Raw genomic sequence first — 22367 nt, forward strand, 5'->3', positions numbered from 1 at the left:
ACTCTTTATAAAAGTATGAAATATTCTTAATGCATCTTACTCGGTTTGCCAGAAACAAAAACCTTTCCCTAGTTTGTGGGCAGCTGAACTAACATTCTCCCTATTGATAAGTCCTCTATAGAGTTGCTTTAGTGATTTCTAAATGCTCTGCGGATTCTTCAAGTGATCTGGAAATGTGTCCAGGCTGCTCAAGTGCTCTGGAAATGTGTTGCGGGCCACTCAAGTGCTCTGGAACTGTGTTGCATGCCACTCAAGTGATCCATAATTATGCTGCGGATTAACTTGTGGGTAACTTGTCATGTAGTTAACTTGAGTCATGTAGAACTGCACTGTGGGCAGCTTAAGTGCTCTAAAACTGTGCCAAATGCCACATAAGGGATCTGTAAATGTGCCTCTGACCACTTAAGTGTTCTGGAACTGTGCCATGGTTCACACCATGAATAAGTCATGGGCCTACTTGAGTGATCTGAAAATGTGTCACAGGCCACTTAAATACTCTATAATTATGGCATGGGTCATTTGAGTGATCTGTAAATGTGTCACTTAGTTCATTTTTACAAAATTAGGTTTGAGGTGGTGGAACATGGGTTTAGCATGACTTAGAGGGTGGATTGCAATGAATTTCTTAAAGATAAATTTTGAGCTCTTAGCCTTCGAATAGCCTTGAAATCAACAGAAATTCATTATAATAACATATAAATGTATTTTCTTCCAAAATTTTAATTTTTTTAAATACTTTTTGTATAAAAAAAAATTGATTGTGGGAGGGGGGGCATAGAGGGGAGCTAATGCCACCAAACCCCCTCCCCGTACATTGTGTGTCTTGAACTTCCTTATTTTGAAATTTTGCACCAAAAGAAAGTTGGAGTCTTCTGTTGACGCTTGATTTTATGAGCCTCCTATCTATGAACCGCATGTTTTTACAAACTAATTTTCTGATCCCAAACAATATATTATTCCTTTCAATTTGTTTCTCATTTAAAAACTTTCTATTTCACAAACTAATTTTTCATGTCCACACAGGTTTGTAAAAACGAGTCTCAGTTGTATAACTTTAGTGTCTGATTGAATTTTTTTTCTTTAGTATAAAATCATGGTATATGATTGTTTTTGTGGTAACCTTTTATCATTTGATTATTGGTAGCGAGAAGAATGTATGATGGAAGCATGTGTTCTCCAGCACAAAAAGAGCCGTGAAATTTCAGCATCACATCTTAGTAAGAATTTTTACTTTTGTGTTTTGTTTGAAAGCATTAGATTAAGCAATTACATGTAATGCTAAATTTTTAGGTCTTCAAACATTTATGTTCCTACTTGTTTAAATTTTTTTTATCGGGTTTAATTTGTTCTATGATATACATGTGGTGTTTACTTAAAGGTGAAAATTAATAGTTGCCATGTGGTGACCAGACATTTGACAGTAGAGACAGATATTTTTCTCTAGTTGCCACCAATTTTCTTTATTCACTTTTTTATAGCAATTTTATTTCCCTTAAAATAAGTTTCTGCATGCTTTTTTCTGGAGGGTAAAGCAAGAAATGTTGCTGAGAACATGTTTTGAAGAGAGGGTGAACCGATTCCTCACACTGTACAACCCACCCAATAAACCTATCCAAATTATAAGAGAATAATATACTTTTGAATAGGGGCATAATAGTACTAAAAAAGTAAATACAGTTGCTTATTATAACAACTCCCCTCCCTATCATTTCTTTGAAAATGGATGTTATATTGGGTGGTCGTTATATCCAATGGTAACAATATAGGATGTTTCTTATACGAAAGCATTTTGGACTATTTCTATATGGCATTGTAATACACTGCTCAAAACAATTAGGGGAGCAAGCAAAAAAGTGAAGAAAACCGTGTGAGACAGCCACGTATTGGCATACAATGGATAGTACACGCGCATCAATGTGCAATACAGAAAAAAAACGTAAAAAAAATTTGGAATTAAGCTTTAATTTTTTTGAAAATATGGAAAAAACATGAAAAGATGATTTAGGGCAACAATTTGGTTACATGTAAACGATAAAAAAAAGTACTGTTTAGACATGATGCATGAGTTTTAATAGGGCGTGTGGTCTTCTCGAACAGCTAAAACTGCTGCACACCTGTTTGCCATGGATGCGATGAGGTTATTGATCAGACTTTAATAAATACTGTTCCACTCCTCAAGAAGTGCAATCTGCAAGTCTCGGACAGTAACAGGCGGCCTTGGTCGCGCAGCAATGCGTCGTCCGAGCATGTTCCAAAACATACTCGATTGGATTCAGGTCAGGAGAGCACGCTGGCCATTCCATACGCTGTATTGTTTCAGCTTCAAGCATGTTCTCCACCAGACGAGCTCTATGCAGTCGGGTATTATCATCCTGGAAAACAAAGGAATCTCCAATGGCTCCAGCATAAGGGATGACATGAGGTCGCAGTATCTCGTCTGCATACCTTCGGGCTGTCAAAGTGCCATTCCAAATGATATGCAGGTCCGTACGTCCGCCTATGCTGATTCCACCCCATACCATCCAACCAGCTCGTCTGTATTGTGACCTTTCACGAACGAATGCGGGGTTATTTCAAGTGCCCCTGTCCCTGCATACCAGAACACGTCGGGCGTCACACTCCAGACTGAATTTGGACTCGTCTGTAAACAGCACTTGGCTCCAATCTCGATGTTCAGCAGCCCATCTTCTTCGGGCCGCACGGTGGCGTGGGGTCAACAGAATGCAGACCATTGGCCTACGTGCATAGAGCCCTCCCTCATGAAGCCGATTACGTACTGTTTGGCTGGACACCCTTCGTCCTGTTGCCAAGAGCAACCGTCTTTGCAGCTGCGTAGTATTCTCTGTTCTGTTTCGACGGGCTGTTAACCGTATATACCGGTCATCAGTTGCTGTAGTGGCACGTGGCCGACCTTGCCCTGGTCGACGTCTAACATTTCCTGTTTCTTTGAATCGATTCCACAGCTTTGCAATGACACTTCTGTCGACTCCAACAGCGTCCATGACACTACGTTGTGTTTGCCCGGATTCCAGTCTGCCTATAACACGCCATGCCATGGATTCCGGTAAATCACGTTGTTGAGACATCCTCAAGTCACCTTGTCTCAAAAAAAAATACTGCGCAATCGAATTTCACAGTTACGGCAGTCAAACAGACGTTTCTGCAACATCCCGATTTCTGCCCTTATCTCCTTTTTCTGGTTTTTGACGTCATGAACTTTGATTTGCATATGAAGTTTTCTTCTTCCGTTTCCTACTAGGCTTTAAATTATGGATGATTCATTTTATGTTACTTATCGGTATACATCTTTGAGTAATTTTGTTAAAACCATGTGCTTCCCCTAATTGTTTTGAGCAGTGTAGAATGGTCGTTATAACGAGAGGCGGCTGTATAAGTAACCATTTTTCTAAATTAACTATTCAATTCATGTTATTCTTCTCTGATATTTAATCTTTTCAAAATATGGTAATAGTGTGCCCAAAACAATATACTGTATCACTTTTTATTTTCCTTTTAATTCAGGGCCTAAATTTGAGGGTATTAACACTAAAAATAATGAATGTCAAATAATGAATATCAGCTTATTTTCAATCCTATCCAGAGTTCTAATAGTCAGTAGTGAGTGAAACATGTTCTTCATAGCTGAGAGCCGGGCCTTATAAGGCCATGATTTAACACGAGCCCTACTATATTGAATTTATAATATAAAAAAGCGAAAATAATATTTGTCCTAGGCGCCTGGCTGAAGCATAGTTTGCTCCACTTTTGTGTGGTAGAGCACAAACAGTACAATGTTTTGCCCTGTAGCCAACATTATGGGTCAAAACATTGAATTGTGTAGGAGGAAAGCCAGCTTAACACTTTTTTTGAAGTTAGTTTTAGTGGTGCATTTTGTGAATGGTAAATGCTACAGGTATTATTGATATCACTTCATGATTCAGATCAAATCATTCACAATTCATTCATAGTGTGAACCATGAGATTATAAAAAAATAATATTGGCAAAAACAACTTTTCTTATTAAAATTTTTTTCGGCTTACATTTGTTAGTAGTCACTGGATTTAGCATTTTTTTTGGCTAGTAATGAAATTTCTTAATTTTTATCTCTATATTTACTATATTTTATTTATAACTGATTTTGTTGATTTTTGCAGGAGAACAGTGTTATATGAAGAAGTCTGTTGGTTCAGTTGCTGAGCAGTACTTTCTTGGAGTTAGTGTTTCGCTGCCCGAACAGAATCAGTTCTTTGTCTTCCAGCCTTTGTGCATCAATGATAAATATCTGTTATCCCACGTTGCAACTTTACATTACAGAAGGGTAAGAGTGAAAGCTGTCATTTTTTGGATATGTATACCACTTGTTAGATTGAATGATATTTAAATTTGCTTGAAATTATTTGTAAAGAAATCAGCCAAAAATATTTTTGGAAGTACTATTGATTATTCTGAAAACACATCTTGAAATCTATTTCCTTAGGACTGTGTGTGCACAAAATTGTTGGACGATGTTTCTTATTTATCATTCCTTGTTGGATGAGTTAGCATTCATTTGTGTTGCCCCAAAAATAATTCAGTTCTGCTTTATAAAAAAATTTCAAATGATGTTTCCACTGTAATTACTGCTTTTTTAAAAATGAAATTTAAGAATGGTTTCAAAAGAAATAAACAGGCATAATACAGGCTCACTTGGCTGATTTTAAATAAGAAATAAATTGTGGTTAGTGCAAAAAGATTGGCTGAGCTACATAATATATTTGGCTCAACAGCATGGCGTTTTTATATCAACCATTGCAATCAATCAGTAACTTTTATGGTAACAGAGAGGGAAATGTTGCTGAGATTTCTGCTGATAAACTTAAATCAAAAAACATAAGATTATTAAAGCTTAACTATCAAACAATATCTATGTCTCATTCAACCGCATTCTCTTGTATAGGTCTTAGGGCCAACAATATTGTATAAATAAATAAAATATTTGAATAAATTTAACTGGGCCTGAAACATTTTTCAGTTTTCCCACTGACCTGGGACGTCAGAAAAATGAAAAATAGTCAAAGAAAATATGAAATATTTGGCAAAAGTCTGGGAAATTTGCAAATATTTGATAAGTCTGAAAAGTTCTGTGAAGGGGAAAAAAATTGAAACCCGAAAAACTAAAATTTATAAGGTAAAGATTTTGAATTATATTTCTTTTTTCTGGAGTTTCGATCAAAGAAATTTTCAAGTTTTGGTCAGGGAAATGATCAAATAGATTTATCTGGGAACCCTGTATTTTGAAGATGTCACTCTCCTTCATTAATATGAAGGTCTTCATAGCTGGCTGATTCGGAGAGAAATCCAGGAAAGAAAATTCAACTGCCTTTGCAGGGAATCAAACTTATGTCCTCACACTGATTCTCAACCAGGGGACTTAGGATATTCTGGGAGGGGCACAAATGAAAAATCTTGCAAATGCAGAGCCACAGATACTGATAAGGGAGCCATTAAATTTGCAAAAAAGGGAGTGACAAAAGAAATTTAATTTCAAAACAAATGCATAGAATATTTTTTTTTTCGCAATTTTTCTGTTTAAGTAGGATTTAACACTAGGGAGGGGAAAAAAAAAGTGTTGCATATTACCTGGCTGATTTTACGACATATGTTGTGGGGTTGACAGTAGGCCATGACACAAACTGTAGAAGAGGTTGCTGTAAAATGGAGTTACTGTAAACACAAGAAATTGTGTGTTGAAAGAATTTTCAAATGAAAACGCTGACCACTTTACTATTTATCTTTGGTACTATTAAAAAGTCACAAAGATTTGCTGACCATTCATTGACATTCTTTTGTGAATATATTGTTAATATACATAGTGATGGTAGTAAATGTAATCCTAGAAGTAGAGGCGTGTGTGAAAAATGAAAGTTTGTCAAAAAACCCCCAGTTTTTAAGCAATTACAGACATCAGGAGCCATCTGTTATTCAAGATTTCTAGGATCACCAATTTTAGTACTCTTGTTGATGAGCAGCTTAGGTTTTCTGAACATTATTCAGCAATGGTCAGAAAGACTAAAAGACTAATAGAATGCTCGGTTTCATTTTCAAAAAGGTCTCTTCGCATTCTCCTAAAGTGATCCCCCACTTTTCCGGTACTTAGTTCATCCTGAACTGGACCATATCTACAGAGGGACATAGACTTTCTTGAGGGGGTGCAGAGAAGAGGTATGTATGCCAACAAGGGCATGCTGGAAATGTGTGTGTTTTTTTTTGAAGATAGATTTCATTTTTTGAACATTTGAAGAATGCAGATGTGGGAGGGGGATATGGTAGGAAGTGTTCAAAATTTTCAATGGGTTGAATGAAATGGACTGAGTTATTAATGCATTATCAATCAACTGGTTTGACAAGAGGACACCAGTATGAATTTGTAAGGGATAATTCTAGGTTGTTGTCTCAGTTTTTTCTCCAATAGGGTTGTGAGTATAGCCAGGGGTTGTGAGTATAGCCAGGGTTATATCTCCAGGGGTCATGAATTTTAAACACAATTGACTCATCTGAAAAAGAAATACGATGAACATATTGGGGGATAAATTGAGAAGCTATTCATGCTTAGATAAGACAACCATAATTTTTTTGGGCAGTATATTTATTTTTTATCATAATTATTGGTTTTTTATTGCTCTTATTGGATTGCTGTAGGGTCATTCCATTTCAAATCACCCGGCAAGATGCCAAAATGACACCCATAGTCTCAGATTTCAATGATTTTTTTTTATTTGTTGCATTTACCATCCTTATTAACCGTGTGAAATATTATTTGCATATCTCTAAAACTTTTTGAGAAAAAAAAAATGTTGAAATTTATCAAAAACTGATGCAGATGACTTTTCTGAGGCTCAATTTTTAAGCGGCATTGTTTGAGAAAATAAATCATAATTGTTTCAATTTTCAGTATATTCAAATGAAATTTCCACTAAGTGTTCACAAATACATGCAGAATATGAATAAAAATAATTCATACACTTACATTTAAAATTTACATGCAAAACAATTATGTAAACTTTGTTTTTGTGGAATTTTTCGTTAGAAAAAATACAATTTTTCAAACATATTTTTAGACCAGAGGCACAGCAGTTACCAAAACAACTTTTATTTTAAATTTCTCCTAAATATATGAAGTAAAATACTGGAGAAAAAAAATAATGGTTTTTTGACCGTTAATATGTTTATTCTGGCTCGCAACACAAAATTCATCGAAATAAGACTGGATCGTTCCGATTTCAAATCATTCAACTAGATACTGAAATGCAACCCATCATCCCGGATTCCAATCATTATTTTTTGTTTATTGCTTCTACCATGCTTGTTGACCATGCAAAGTTTCATGTACATATCTTAAAAACTTTTTGAGAAAAAAAAATGTTTTCTAATCTCACACGAATGACGTCTCTTAGGCTAACCCCATTCAAGCAATATTATTTGTGAAAATATAAAACTTTGCAGATTTTCAATACATTCAAATGAAATTTCCACTAAAATGCTCACAAAAAAATGTAGACTATGACTAGGAAAGAAAATTTAAACCTTTGCATTAAAAAATTAGATTGCAAAAAAAATTGTTGAAATTTAATTTGATTCTTTTTATAATAAAAACGCAATGGCTCACCTTTGCTTTTTCATTTACAAAAACTCTCCTGCTTTTCGCACAGCATATTCAGTGACATTGAACTCTTCAGATTTTTTTCCTTGTTCCCCTTTCTTAAAGCAGGGGCCAGAGTTAAAATTTGCAGTTTTCCCCTTGTTGTGATGGTTGAATTGAGTCTTATTTCTAATTAACTTTATCAAAATAATCATATTTGCTTTCTGTTTAATACCTTCATTAAGTGTGCTTTGAGATTCATTTTCTGGTAATTCTTCAAAAACTTTACAAACATTTGATTTTAAAGTGTTGCAAGCAGATTCAACTTTTCTTTTGGCATTGCTTGACTTGCACTGTGGAGCTGCCCTGTGAAGTTTAATTGGTGACTCTTCTATGTTCTGTAGAGATGAATTTATTTCTTCAAGTGCTTCTTGTTTAATAATTGACATTTTTCCAAGTTACTTCTCTACATTACTATCACTGTTCATCTCTTCACAGTATTCAGTTTCTTCACCTAATTTATTGTTGTTTATATTCACTGTCCCTACAGGCATGACATATTTTTTGCCCTGGAATTTATTTTGTACAACCGTTTATTTCATTTATACATGAAAAATACAAGTTTACTATCCTTAAACCTTTTGTTATTTTTTTCTTATGACATTTTAAAGGATTAAAGCATACTTTTGGATATATTTCATAAACTTTGAGAAAAAAGCTCTATGATGCTTAAACACACAGTAGATAAATGTTCAGAACTTGCTCCACTCTTCAATATTGATGTCCGATAGGTCCAATGATGTAATGGGTAACAGATTTTACACTTTTGCATAACACTTTTTATCAGATCCAGTTTCTTTTCCAAAACTCAGATTTTTCCAACAAATTTCAAGTGTCTTTTCTGACATTTTACTTTGAATTCCAAAATGATGATATAAAATATTTAGCTCAAATGGGAATTGTGTTATCATAAGAAAAATTTGCTAACCCTGGAGTAGGCTACTTTATGGAGCACATTCTGTCTTCAGCAAGATCATAATTGAGACTTGCATCATTTGATGGGGGGGGGGGGGGAAGCAGTTTAGTTCTAACACTTTTGTTTTAGTTTTCCCAATGAAGCATGAAGCAGCAGCAGTGACTTTATCATCACCTGGTGGGATGATAAAGTCTTATAATTAAATAAGACACCAGCTGCCCTCTGAAGGACAAAGACCAGTGTGCCATAGTTTATATCTTCACAGAAGCTATTATTATTTTTTACAATCATCATCACAGCAAGAAACATCACATTTAATATATCACCACCAGGCATTATATACATTATGTTCTCAATTCTACTCTCTTCCATCTGCCTCATTATTTCATTCTTTGTGATTTAATGCCTCATATTCTGGCTTTTTATCAGCAATTTTAAATTATTTCTTGGGAAAAATATATAGAGGCTTGTGTTAAATATTATAATGTAGATTTTTTTCCACACAAGTATAACCATTTCATATTTATCATATACATTAAATATATGTTTATTAAAATATATACTGTAAAAGTCGAAGTAATTAAAAAAAAATTAACACTGTTGTGGTAAAATAACTTTGTAATTAAGCATGTTAAAAAACCTCTAAAAATTAATCTATATATATGATTAACATTATCTGGATTTATCAAATACAAAATAATTCTTTATGCAAAAATATATCAGATTGCAAAAGTTTGTCTTTGTTGCATCATAAGAAATATTTATAGATCAACTAAAAGTGAAATTAATTATTTGGACACTTCTAAGAATCTGAACATGAATGTTTAATTTAAAAATTTATTTCATTCACTGAAAGCCTTTTTTTTTCACCAACTCCCATTTGGGACATTACATTAACATTTCTAATTATTTCATGAATTCTTTTAATATTAGCATTTTAAAATTTCTTAATTGTTTTGAATTATTGCGTTAACTATTCATGAAACTTAATTTAGTGAATACTGTAATAAATGTATAAGTGTACATGAAAAATAAAATTTAAATTTCTTTTTACTAAGCATGAATCATTATATTAAGTCAAAATGTACAAATATAATTAATGTAGTCATATAAGTACAATTGTGTTTTATTACTCAAATGTATTAACTGTCAAAGTAATGTTTACTTTTCTACAGTCTTCTTAATATATTAATAGGATTAAATTAAAAAAAAAATTGAAAATTCATGCTGTGCATCCCAAAAAAATGGGTTTAAAAAATTGTGTTTAAAAAAAAAATTAATAAACAAATTAATAAACAAATTAAATTTAAATGACTTTTTTCCTCTAAGGTTTAAATTTTTTCTATTCATAATCTGCATTTTTTTTGTGAGCATTTTAGTGGAAATTTCATTTGAATGTATTGAAAATCTGCAAAGTTTTATATTTTCACAAATAATATTGCTTGAATGGGGTTAGCCTAAGAGACGTCATTCGTGTGAGGTTAGAAAACATTTTTTTTTCTCAAAAAGTTTTCAAGATATGTACATGAATCTTTGCATGGTCAACAAGCATGGTAGAAGCAATAAACAAAAACTAATGATTAGAATCCGGGATGATGGGTTGCATTTCAGTATCTGGTTGAATGATTTGAAATCGGAAAGATCCAGTCTTATTTCGATGAATTTTGTGTTGCGAGCCAGAATAAACATATTAACGGTCAAAAAACCATTATTTTTTTTCTCCAGTATTTTACTTCATATATTTAGGAGAAATTTAAAATAAAAGTTGTTTTGGTTACTGCTGTGCCTCTAGTCTAAATATATGTTTGAAAAATTGTATTTTTTCTAACGAAAAATTCCACAAAAACAAAGTTTACATAATTGTTTTGCATGTAAATTTCAAATGTAAGTGTATGAATTATTTTTATTCATATTCTGCATGTATTTGTGAACACTTAGTGGAAATTTCACTTGAATATACTGAAAATTGAAAAAGTTATGATTTATTTTCTCAAACAATGCCGCTTAAAAATTGAGCCTCAGAAAAGTCATCTGCATCAGTTTTTGATAAATTTCAACATTTTTTTTTCTCAAAAAGTTTTAGAGATATGCAAATAATATTTCACACGGTTAATAAGGATGGTAAATGCAACAAATAAAAAAAAATCATTGAAATCTGAGACTATGGGTGTCATGGCTGGGTGATTTGACATGGAATGACCCTGTATTTTTTATATGTTTTAGATAGCTTCTATATTTGACATCCATCTTTTTCAGCCACCTCGTTGGGCATTTTCTCTGTTGTGACCTTTGTATTTGTATTTATTCTCTGTTCATTCTAACTTTGGTTCTGATGTAAACAAAAGCATGTGTGTGATATTCAAAATGATTGGTTGAAGAACATTTCACCTCTCCAGCAGTACAAATCTGCCAAAATTATAGTCCTTTGATCATTTGTCCCTCGTATCGTAAAATATCTCATAATTTTTGTTTTTTAAAATTTATTCTGTATTAAAGTGAAATCTCTCTGTTGCGGACAAAAAAAATCGTCTGTTAAAAGGGGGGGGGGGGGTGAGATGCGTATTTTCATTATACAAGGGGAAATTAATATTTGGCCATAAAAGGGGGTGTGTCCATGTGTCCATTAAGAGGAGTAAACTGAAATTGTCTTGGCAGAAACAGGACATTAACAACAGGTTGAAGTAAAGAAACAAAGTACTGGATGACTCCCTCATCAAATTGGAACTGCTACAGCCTGTGGAAAATTATGGAATAATTAAATATACAGACCCACAAGAAAAATAAAAAACGACAACACAACAGTAAGTTATTTATAATTTGTTTTATGTTTTAATTGGTAGCATATTCAACCCAGGAAAATCATATGGTGTAAATTAGCTCATAAAGAAAATTATAGAATTTTGAAGAAAGAGACTCGCTGCATCTGCTGATTTCTCAGAGAAGTTCAATAAATTCTCACATAAGTGTTCACTTTGAAATGCCCGTAACTGGCTCGAAGAGTCTCTTTGTATCTGTCGATCTAAAGTTTATGGTTGCGTTGATAATTTGGGCATGAGAAACTAGTTCAGTGACATCTTTTCACAATCTGTAAAAATTATTGGATTTGATATTTGGAAATGTCATAGATTCCAAAGATTTGGAGTTCAATTCATAGTGAAAATATCAAATTATTGAAATTATTCGTCACATAAATAAAATTTTAACATTGAAAAATATAGGGATGGATTGTGGCAGAAGTCAAGTGCCTCATAAATGTGAAAGCCATGTAACTGAGAGACTTACTAAGGGAGCCTCACTGAGTTGTGGATTGTGTAAAAGTGGAATTTGGAAGAATTTATGCACAACTAAGCCCTTCTTGGTCTTTCTTCTTTTTTTTTCCTACCCTTCCCTTCTTTCTTTTATTTACTTCCTAAAGATATGAACCAAAATGCCACTTGGAGGTAGCTTGTCATAAAATGAGACATCAGATTTTCACAATGAATATAAATATCCTATCAAAATTAAAATGAACAAACCTGTAATTTTTTTATTTGAAACCTGATTATTTATAATTTCTGATTGGTTTGAAATTCTGATGATGAATCATATGTTCATAAATTATTTAAACTCATTTTTTTTTCCAAATGAACAGTTGTCACTGCATACATGATTTCTCTGGAATGAATGGTTCAAACAAATGTTAAAAAATTTCTCACAAACTTATTATTTTTTTAATTCAGAGCAGGGCTACAGCATGAACCCATATCCTTGATGTATGTATTATAATTGAAAATGATGTGAAAGGTTAAACTTTTAACTTTCAATTATGTGGCTACTTTTTCATTAAAATTTTCATCTGCATGAAGAGAATAAAAGTAATAAAACTGCTTGCTACCGCATTTTGTGATTTTTATAGTTATAAGAATGCATATTTTAAAAGCTACAATTGATAATTCTAAATAAAACTATAAACATTTACCCACGAGAAACTTATCTCTAAATAATACAATTTTATCCAGTACAGTAACTTTATAACATTGTGTCATCTGCAATCACAAAATTTACATTGATTGAAAATAATTTTGTAAGGTTCCCCCATCGGGAAGGAGCATGATGGGATTAGAAAGCGTGGGTTGGGGAGAAAGGCCCTCGACGAAGAGAAAAGAAGCTTGGCGTGTTTTCAGTTAGTTAGAGAGTGGCTCCTGTGGACTCAGGAGGTAATTTCAAAGGCTCGCTGTAAGCGAGGAGGACGTGTTAATAGTATAATGTTTATTGTGAAAAGGTATGATTAAATCAAGTATTATATATAAAAGTGGCAGAGAGTGCTTATGATTGTGGCAATCAGTCATTGAAAACGAACCCTAAAAATTTATTGAATTTTTTACTGTACTGAATTATGTTTTTCTTTTTCATTATTTTCATAAACCAAAAATTAATTAAATTCAACCGTATTTATACTTCAAACAATATTTGCAGACCTGCCAACTCTCCCGATTTAGGCGGGAGACTCCGGATTTTTCATCCTTCCTCCCGCTCTCTGGATTTGTTAAAATTTCTCCGGATTTTGGCAGAAAATTAGATTTCACGTTGTCGTGGCATCAATAATTACCGTCGTCGTTAGGGAAAACACCCGTAGAGGATAGCCGTAGTCATTTTCATAGAGCAGCCGTAAAAAAAAGTCTTCGTGACCGCATTTAAGCAACTGGCAAAGACGCGACTTTGTTTTCGTAGCATTTATCGGCAATCATTTATCAGGGGCATGACCTTCGTTGCCGAAATTCCTGTATAATCGTTATTGTATTCCATTAACAGCGGCGCGGTAAACATGTTTTTTCGTCCGCAGCTTTGTAATTTGAATTTTTTTTATCGTTTCTTCCGATTAAACATCTTCAGAAAGAAAATATAAAACTTTAAGCTATATACAGCTAAATATAAAGCTTTTAAGAATTCATATACCCAAGATTATCAATCACTGATAGCATCCACGAAAGGAAACACTTTTGTTTTATGAACAGTATATGTAGATGTGATTTCTCTCTCTATTCTGCGTGGAAAGACTGGCATAGAATTATATTCGTCTCAGGGGCAATGCAGAACGTGCTTTGGGGGGGGGGGGAACAATGTAACTTTTTTGTAATTTATTAAAAAAAAAGGTTATGATTTTTTTTTTGATCGAGTCTATGAGTGTCGAGGAGGAGGGGGTACCCCCCTCGGGGGAATCTCTGGATTTAAAAAGTTGGCACATCTGTATTTGAATAATCGGGAAAGGGGGGGTTAGGAAATTAATCTTGGTCACAAGGAGGGCCACGCGGGGCTACAACTAGGGGGAGCAGGTGGGTCTTGTGCCCCAGACGCTGGACCAGAGGGGGCGCACTTGTCCCAGGTGACCAAACATCTAGTTGCAACCCTGGGGCCACAGGAATGGGAAATGGTCGAGGGGGCATGGGCAAAAAAAAAAATTGAGAACCGCTGCTCTAGACTACAAGAGGATGACTCTACTAGTGAGAGGACGATGGGTTCTCAAAGTCAGTGGAATTTCCCTTCCCAAATTCATTTTTTTTGCATCAGCCAGCTGTTGAAATCTTAACCCTGTGTTTGCTTTCAGGTTAAATCTGAAAAAGATAAGTTTCGGTGTAAATACTGGTAAAATGGTAATTATCATGCTATGAGATGAGAATTTTGTCTTTTTTTGCACTATTGTTTATTATATATTTTTTTTATATTTTATCATAGCAAAACCTAGTCGATTTTTGTGTCACATCTTCACATGTATGGACTCTTTGGTGGGGTCCAGACAGCTTCCCAGTTGTGGAAAAAACTTCGTTTGAGCAGAATTCAAGGTTTTTATTTATTTTTTTTTTTTCTATCTGATTGAAGCTTCTGTAATGCAAATTGAGAGAGATGTAGGATCAAATTCATAAATGAAGATAGTTTTGTCTTGTGAAAAACTTTTTTTTGTCCATATCTTTAAATGTTTCTGTTACAAATTTCACAATGTTAAACACAATCAAGATTAAGTTTCACAATGTTAAACATTGTGAAACTTAATCTTGATTGTTCAGTAACTTTCTTAACAATCAATATTTAATTGTGTTTTGTTTATCTTATAAAAAATCTGGTGTATTCACAGACTTGTTTTCAGTGTATTTAAACTAACACTATTTGTATTTTTTTTGATAAATAAAAGCAAATTTATTTTCTTTAAATGCTATTTTCACTTTTGATGGGGAGATAGGTATTATTAGAGATGTAAAATTCTCAAGAGTAATATACTGGAGAGAATGTTCTCATTGAGGATAATACTGGTGAATAATTCTCTAGAATACGACTACCATTTAAATAACTTATTATTCTTGATATTCTTATTATTCTTGGTGAGTATTCTCCAGTTATTTTTATGGATGTAAAATTCCCTATATAATAATCTTTTGAAAGATTCTCAAAAGTATTCTTGAAGCTACAATAAGTAACTTCACCCCTTACCATCCAAACTCAAATGAATTGGCTGAACAGGCAATAAGAACTGGCAAGGCTGGGTCAGCAAAGAATAAGTTTGGCTCTTTCAAAGAGAAGTTGGAAAGAGTACTCTTTGACTTATGCAGAACACCTCTTGCTTCTTCAGGTGTTGTTCCAGCAGTGACCATGTATGGAAGGCAATTTAGATCTCGTTTGGACTTGATTAGACCATAGGAAAACCATCTTACATGTAGACCCAACCCAAAATACTTTCGGGTTCCCTCTTCTGGCATGAGGATCAGTTACACAGTGGTGAAGCCATGCCATCACCAGCTGTCACAAAACAAGGAGGCACTAAAGAAAACAGTGTGACTACTTCTGTAGGTGCCCCTTCAACTACAGTGCATGCAGATGCAGAAAGCGGATTGAAGAAGAATGAAGGCAACCGATATGCGAAGGTTAAGCTGTCGGCGCCAGTTTGAACATCTTCAAGATTCAGACATCCTCCAAAGCAGTTGGTGAACTGACTGTTTTTCTTTAGGGAGGAATAAATTTTGTGAATATCACTAACTGAAAAAGTGATGGCAGCACATGCTTCATCTCCAAGAAGGATGTTTGTGTGCTGTAAGTAGAGCCCGGATTATATGCACTTAAAAAGCGGCAAAATATGCTCTAAAATATGCAAATATGCACTTAAAAATGCTGAAATATATACTATTACACGCATCCATATTTTTTATGGGTATCTTTTCTCAGCCGCCTCTTTAGAAAATTTGCCTGTTGTGGCCTTTGTGTTTGTGTTTGTTCAAAAAATTATTTAAAAAATAAAAAATTCCAAAATATGTACCAAAAAACAAGAAAATATGTGTTAAAAAATCACTGCAAAAAAAGCAAATATGTTTTAAAATGCATATTTTCTATAGTTCATATTCATTTACAAAAACTATCCTCACATATGCAAATAACTTCTAAAACGCTAAAACTTTTTATTTGAGCATTTTTAATTTCTAATTAGTTGTGGCTGTGTTTAGTAACAAAATACCAGTAAAAAAAATTTCGAGGCTATTTCTAAAAGAATTGAACATTTTTGACGCTATCTCTAGAAATAAGGTTACAATGAAACAGTTGATATTTGGGGGGGGGAACAATCCCACCTGCGAGGAAAAAACCGATGTTATGAAAATATTGTGAGCAATATTCATTTGAAAAACTATGAAAAAGTGTTTGAGCTTCAATAAACCTTCACAAATATGCACATATTCTTAAAATTCCTTGATTTTATACGTTTATATGCATTAATGCTGAAAAAGGTCAAAATATGCATATGCACTTGTATATAATTCGGGCTCTAGTTATAAGATAGTCAATTGATGTCGGGATATCAGTGGTGTTGTGTAACCTTCCTCTATATGACTATGTGTTCATTAACTAGTAATTAGCAGTAAAAGTGATTATTTTACAGAAACAGTGCTATCTTAATGCATGGGCTTACCCGGGGTTTCATGAAAATGAAATCTGGTTTTAATTTTCGAGAGTGAGCATGTGAATTTGTAGATACAGTTTTAGCCAGTAAGAGGCCTTAGAAAAATCACTTCGCGTCCATGGTGTTCTTAAGATGGCCCTTTGTTAAACAAATATAGTCTATACCTATAATTTCCTTCTTATTGAAATTATCTTCTATAGCAAAAATAACAACGTAGGATAGTGTTTCCAAAACTCTGCTTCATGGCTCCTAAGAGCGCGGTAAGCTAGAAGTATTGATTTGTTTGCCTTTTTTATGCTTTGAAGTGGTTCTTTTATGTATATGGGAGAAGATCTACTGAACTATTGTGGGGAGCTGCAGATAAACCATGAATTGGACAAGGATGATAAAAGTAACAAGGGTGATAAAATAAACAACCACTGGTGTAGGATAATAATTATTTATAATATAATAGCGATAATATCTTCATCGCTGTTAGAATTGCTAAAAATTGCATTTTTTTTCTATCCCTGTTTATGAGGTTACAAGGTAAACAAACAACAGACATATTGTGTCATTTTTAATCATTTTCCTGGGCTTTGAGATTTTTTTAGTAAGAGAAAATGGGCAACTCGACTCATTTATGTTGGTTTGGATTGGATTTTAGACTTATTGGTGCAAGGACCAATTTTGTCAAACTGCACCAAAAAATGACTAAAAATAAGAAAAATTGTCCTTGTCATGTCAAGAAAGTATGACTATGCATGATAAAAGGGAATGTGAAACGTAAAACAATGCCATGGATTGTAAACTATATTTTATTGTAAAAACCAATGACTTTGATGAATTTAAAAATGTGCGATGCATCACAGTGGTCATTTGTGTGAAATGTCGCAAACTCATTCATGTTAACTCTATTTTCCAGTCAAGGCTACTCAAGTGAGAAGGCCCTTATTCCCTATCAGCGAACATTTCTTAATATATTCTGAAAAGTAACATTGATGCACCAACCAAAGTCAATCATTATTGTATTTCAACACAAGAATTACATATATGGATATTTTACTTGTTGGTAAAACTGTTTATTAAACATATCCTTTTTTGCTATATTTCCAGCAGCTCTAGTCAAGTTGGGGAAGACGTTAGCTGGTTCCCAGTGGAACTTGAGCAACCTATTTCTGGATCTATGTATGTTCCACCTGGTCACCCTGATCCAAAGGGATTGTTTATAAAGGAAATTTTTCATCAAGGCCGGTTTACTTCATCAATCATTTTAAAAGCAGTAAATGTGAGGTTTTTTTTTTTTTTTTTTTAATTTTAAACACTTTTACTTCTACCACGGGAAAAAAACACTTCTGAGCAAACCACCCAATTTTTGGTAAAATTGGAAATGAAGGCATTAATTGAAAAATATTGACCTAATTAAATTATTTGAGGCTTTCCAGAGAATCACTTTAGTTTTTATATTTCAGTTATTTAATAGCATTTTAAAAATGAATGATACTGTAGCTTGAACTTGAAGTTTTGTTCATTTTTCAGATTATTAAACGCTGCAGATCCAATGAAGAACTTTCTGTGTCCTTTCACACTCAACTGAACAGCAAAGATGAAATCATACATCTAATTGAAAATGAGGTAATTATTTAAAATATTTTTTACATGTGTATAGCCCTCCAAGCATGAGATAGGACTTGACTATTTCACATCATGTCAGAGAATTTCATTCTTTCTTAGAATGGGAAAAGCCAAACATGAAAGCTCAGTGGGTGATGAGAAATTTTTAATTTTCAATTGCTTTACCTGAGAAAAAGAAAATGACTCGTCCAACGTTTACATGCCATAGCCAAGGTCCATCTTATGGTTATTAAATTTTTTCAAATTATTCATTTAATTGTTGTACTACATCAATTTGAAATTGACCATATTAACTTTGAGTTCACTAAAATGTGAATTAAAAAAGAAGATAATTACTCAGCCATGATACCTTAAGAAAGATAATATATTCAAACTTGGTTAATCCCCCCCCCCCCCAGAGCAGAACATGCCGAAATCTACAACATACATTGCAGAACAATCAGTGCTACTGAAGAACAATTTGGAAGAATTTTGAGAAAAGTGCGGAAAACACTATTATGGGAATTTTTATTGCAGAACATTTCCTATCAGCCGAGGGCTCATGGCAGAACAATGCAAAACATTCTGCTTCAGGGTTAATTTGAAGCCCCAGGTGTTATTACAAAGCATTTTGAATTATCTAATTAATCAACACCCGATCGACCACTAATGGCATCTTAATCATAAAATCCACATATAGGGAGCTGCTATATTATTTCCCTGTTCTGGAATCTGCGTTCGAAATTTCTTAATTTTATGCTTAGTCTTTTTCACAAAAATGCTTCTTGATTGTCTTTTACACACTGGTTCCCAATCCTTGCTAATCATTCAAGAGACATCAAGAAGCATTCCTTGTGGCACGTATATCTTGGGTAAGCTACCATTACATTGAAGTAACCATTTGGATGGAAAGATTGATTTCCCCCTCTTTTACTAGAAGGATTTGTTAATGGTTTTATCAATCTTTTTGAAATGGTTGAATCAAACACAGCCATTTCTCAAATACAGTAAAACCTCCTCTAATGGCCACTTCTGAACAACAGTCACATCTTGTTGGAACCAAATGCGTCCCATAGACTTAACATTACAGGTAAACCTCCTTTGAAGACCAGACAGACCCTGCTTCCCATCTCGGAGAGATATTGAAGCATTCCCCAAGGATGGGTGTATCTGGAAAGTTTTATTATAAACAACAAAACATTGTCACCTCAGACAAAGGCAACAAAAAATAAAATATATATAAAAACGATCGTCAATCTGAAATCACATAATAGATTATTAAAATCAAAACAACAAACACCAATGGGCAATCAAGATTATAAACAAGATTATAAGATGATGGCATATAATCCATCTTATGAAGAATCTAGTAATCGTCAGTTAATCAAATGATTGTCAAATCACATAATAGATTATTAAAATCAAAACAACAAACACCAATGGGCAATCAAGATTATAAGATGATAGCATATAATCCATCTTATGAAGAATCTAGTAATCGTCAGTTAATCAAATGATTGTCAATAATTTAAATATAATGATTGTCAATAATTTAAATATAATGATTGTCAATAATGAATATAAAATTTCGAATTGCAATGGATCTGCTAATCACAGTCATCCATGTTTTTAACATTGTATACCTTTCACATCAGTTCGATTGGCGGCATCAGTCTTCAGTAGTCATAGGTCTGCCGTCGTTTAGGCTGCAAGTTGTATGGCCTCGCCTAATTGCTGCAGTCTCGCGAGGGTGGGTATGTTTTAGCATCCCTCATGAGTTACATGCCGGTTTGAAATATCTGATTAAAGCAGAAAACAAGCAAGAAATGAAAACAAGTTTATTCACATCAATTACTTTATTACATTAGTTAATTTTGTGATATTACATTAACAGGTTAGCCTTCAATTTTTTCGTTAAGAACAATTTTAGACTCAAGTTATCAATTCGAAAATTCATTTTAGTAGATGTGGGTGAATTTCACGATTGGGTCCATGTTCTGCTGAACATCACCTTTCCAGTCATAGACTAGGGCGAGGTCGATGCAGATCCATCCACGTTAGTAAAACCAATTAAAAAATAGAATTCCAGAGTACATGGCGAGTCACCAGCAACCAACACCAGGCGAAGATCTCTCAACGATCATGATGAATGTCCTCGAAAATAAGCCAAGTCAACGTCATTGAATTGAGAATAACTGGACGTCTAAGTCAGCACAAGTAGACCTTTTCACAGATAATTCATTTGAGGTTTCGCCACCCAGAGCAGGCAAACGCAACACAGACTTCATGGATCGTTAACAATGTCGTTTTTTACAAGTGGAAATGTGCCAAGTATGTAGGGAAGATCAAGAGCTACCACCAACTGAGAGCTGCAAAAGTTGGGTGTTCTGGGGGTGTCATTAATATTATCCAGCATTGTCGGATTGGCTCGTTTTATACAAATAAATACAAATACAACACCACAACAGGCAAATTGCCCAACGAGGTGGCTGACTTAAGAACATCATGGATCCCGAGCCATTTTTTGGAGGCCCTACCTACTACTGCTACACCACACATGCACCCTGCCCACACGAATCGGTACATGCGGGAATGTGCGTGTACGTGTAGTGAAACCTGACGTGAAGTTTTTGTTTCTCTGTAATGCTTGTTATGTGTAGTGCTGCCATCTGCCACCAGTTTTTCTGACTATGAGTGAAGTGTTATGATTGAATGATTTATCGTTGTAGGACTGTTGCTCTCTGTGGCGAGACTTTTTAACGGATATATCGGCTCGCATTTGCGCTTTGAAGTTGGGAACCACAGAAAACCAACTTCAGCCAACCACCACTGTGGGGTTCGAACCCGGATCCTCGCATCGCGAGTCCGTTACTATAACCACTCGACCACCACAGCGGCCATAAAATGTGATAAATTGAATTTATGTGTTGTCGCAGTTGGTCAAATTTCATATTGATTGTATGTATTTGATTTTCTTGGAACACTGCCAAGCCTAATGCAGGAGGGTCAACATGGCAAATGTACTAGCATGCATAACCATATCTTCACAAATAATAGTTTAATTCTCATGCTGTCTTCACTGAAACATACTAGACTTTAAGGTGCACAAGGACAACTAAAAAGCTCAAACAAATCTCTAACCGAACATACCTAAAACTCCAATTCTAAAAGACAAGATTCGGAGCGTGATTAAAAACAATCCTCCCAGTTCAGCACCTTTGTAATGCCCACATACACAGGTGCATTACAGGCAGTGGAGAGGGAGAAAGAGCCACTGAAGTTCAAGATCCATAGTTGTGCCATGGATCATGTAAATGATCTGGAACAGCATTCCAGGTCAATCAAGTGATCTGTAAATGGGCTGTAGGTCACTGATGCCTCTTAGTTCATTCTCACAAAATTAGGTTTGAGATTGCGGGCCACACCACATGACTCCAAAGAGGTCACATCTGGCTCGTGTATCATGGGTTGAATATGTATGGTCTGTCGATCGTGAGTGAGAATAAATAGCTATTCGGTTGTGGGGGGGGGGGGGGAGAGGTTGCTGATACACCGTCTTGGTCCATATCAGTTTTTATTGGCAAGTTGCTTCTGTCGTGCTTTCTCAGCTCTGCAAGCCTAAATTTTAGGATGTTTAAATAGCGCTGTGTATCGATTAACAGTGCTGTATAACAATTAACAGGGCTGAACTAGATGCTTGGCCAGCAAGGGTAATGTTGAAGGAGAATTTAAAAAGGTGAAATTTGCGCCCCCCCCCCGGTCTGGTGCCTTGGCCACCAGACCCGCCTGATCCCCCCCCTTTAGTTCCGGCCCTTTTGATTAATCAATTTCCATAATATTACAGTACAATATATTCTAATATAATCTATTATATAATTATTCATGGCTCCCACTTGTCCTACCTTTCCTTCTTTTTGGTAAAATATCCTGGTTTTGTCCTACTTTTTGCCATAACCTATCAAAAAATTCATATAATTGATTTTAATTGAGGAAGTAATCATTGATATATAATGCCAAATAATGCAAATGTAGTAGATTACAATTAATGATTCTGCAAAGCAGAAATTTGGGGGAGGGGGTGTATGTGGACCATTTGGTGGTTTATTAATTTTTCATTTGCTTAGTTTGAGGGTTTAGCAACTAGAGTAATTAAAAATTTCTGTGTGGATGGAATAAATAATTTTGTATTTACTACTTCATGGTCTTGGACAGTAACTAACATTCATGATTCAAAATTATGGTGCACAGTTTGTGTATAGGT

The 22367-nt window shown here is 34.3% G+C and overlaps 1 protein-coding gene across 1 annotated transcript in view; it reads left to right on the forward strand.

Annotated features, from left to right (window-relative positions):
• The window catches only part of Nup160 (nuclear pore complex protein Nup160), a 104784-nt gene that overhangs the window by 21899 nt on the left and 60518 nt on the right, over window positions 1–22367 (forward strand). Inside the window, exons 7-11 of the mRNA XM_089237125.1 lie at window positions 1145–1217; window positions 4156–4319; window positions 14308–14414; window positions 17609–17780; window positions 18032–18127. Coding sequence (XP_089093251.1) covers window positions 1145–1217; window positions 4156–4319; window positions 14308–14414; window positions 17609–17780; window positions 18032–18127 — 612 coding nt within the window. The remainder of the gene's footprint in view (window positions 1–1144; window positions 1218–4155; window positions 4320–14307; window positions 14415–17608; window positions 17781–18031; window positions 18128–22367) is intronic.

The sequence above is a fragment of the Pholcus phalangioides genome, unplaced genomic scaffold, assembly GCF_987345545.1.
Source record: "Pholcus phalangioides strain wild (caught in Gottingen) unplaced genomic scaffold, Ppha-v1.0 ptg000009l_1, whole genome shotgun sequence".
In the NCBI taxonomy this organism is placed as follows: domain Eukaryota; kingdom Metazoa; phylum Arthropoda; class Arachnida; order Araneae; family Pholcidae; genus Pholcus; species Pholcus phalangioides.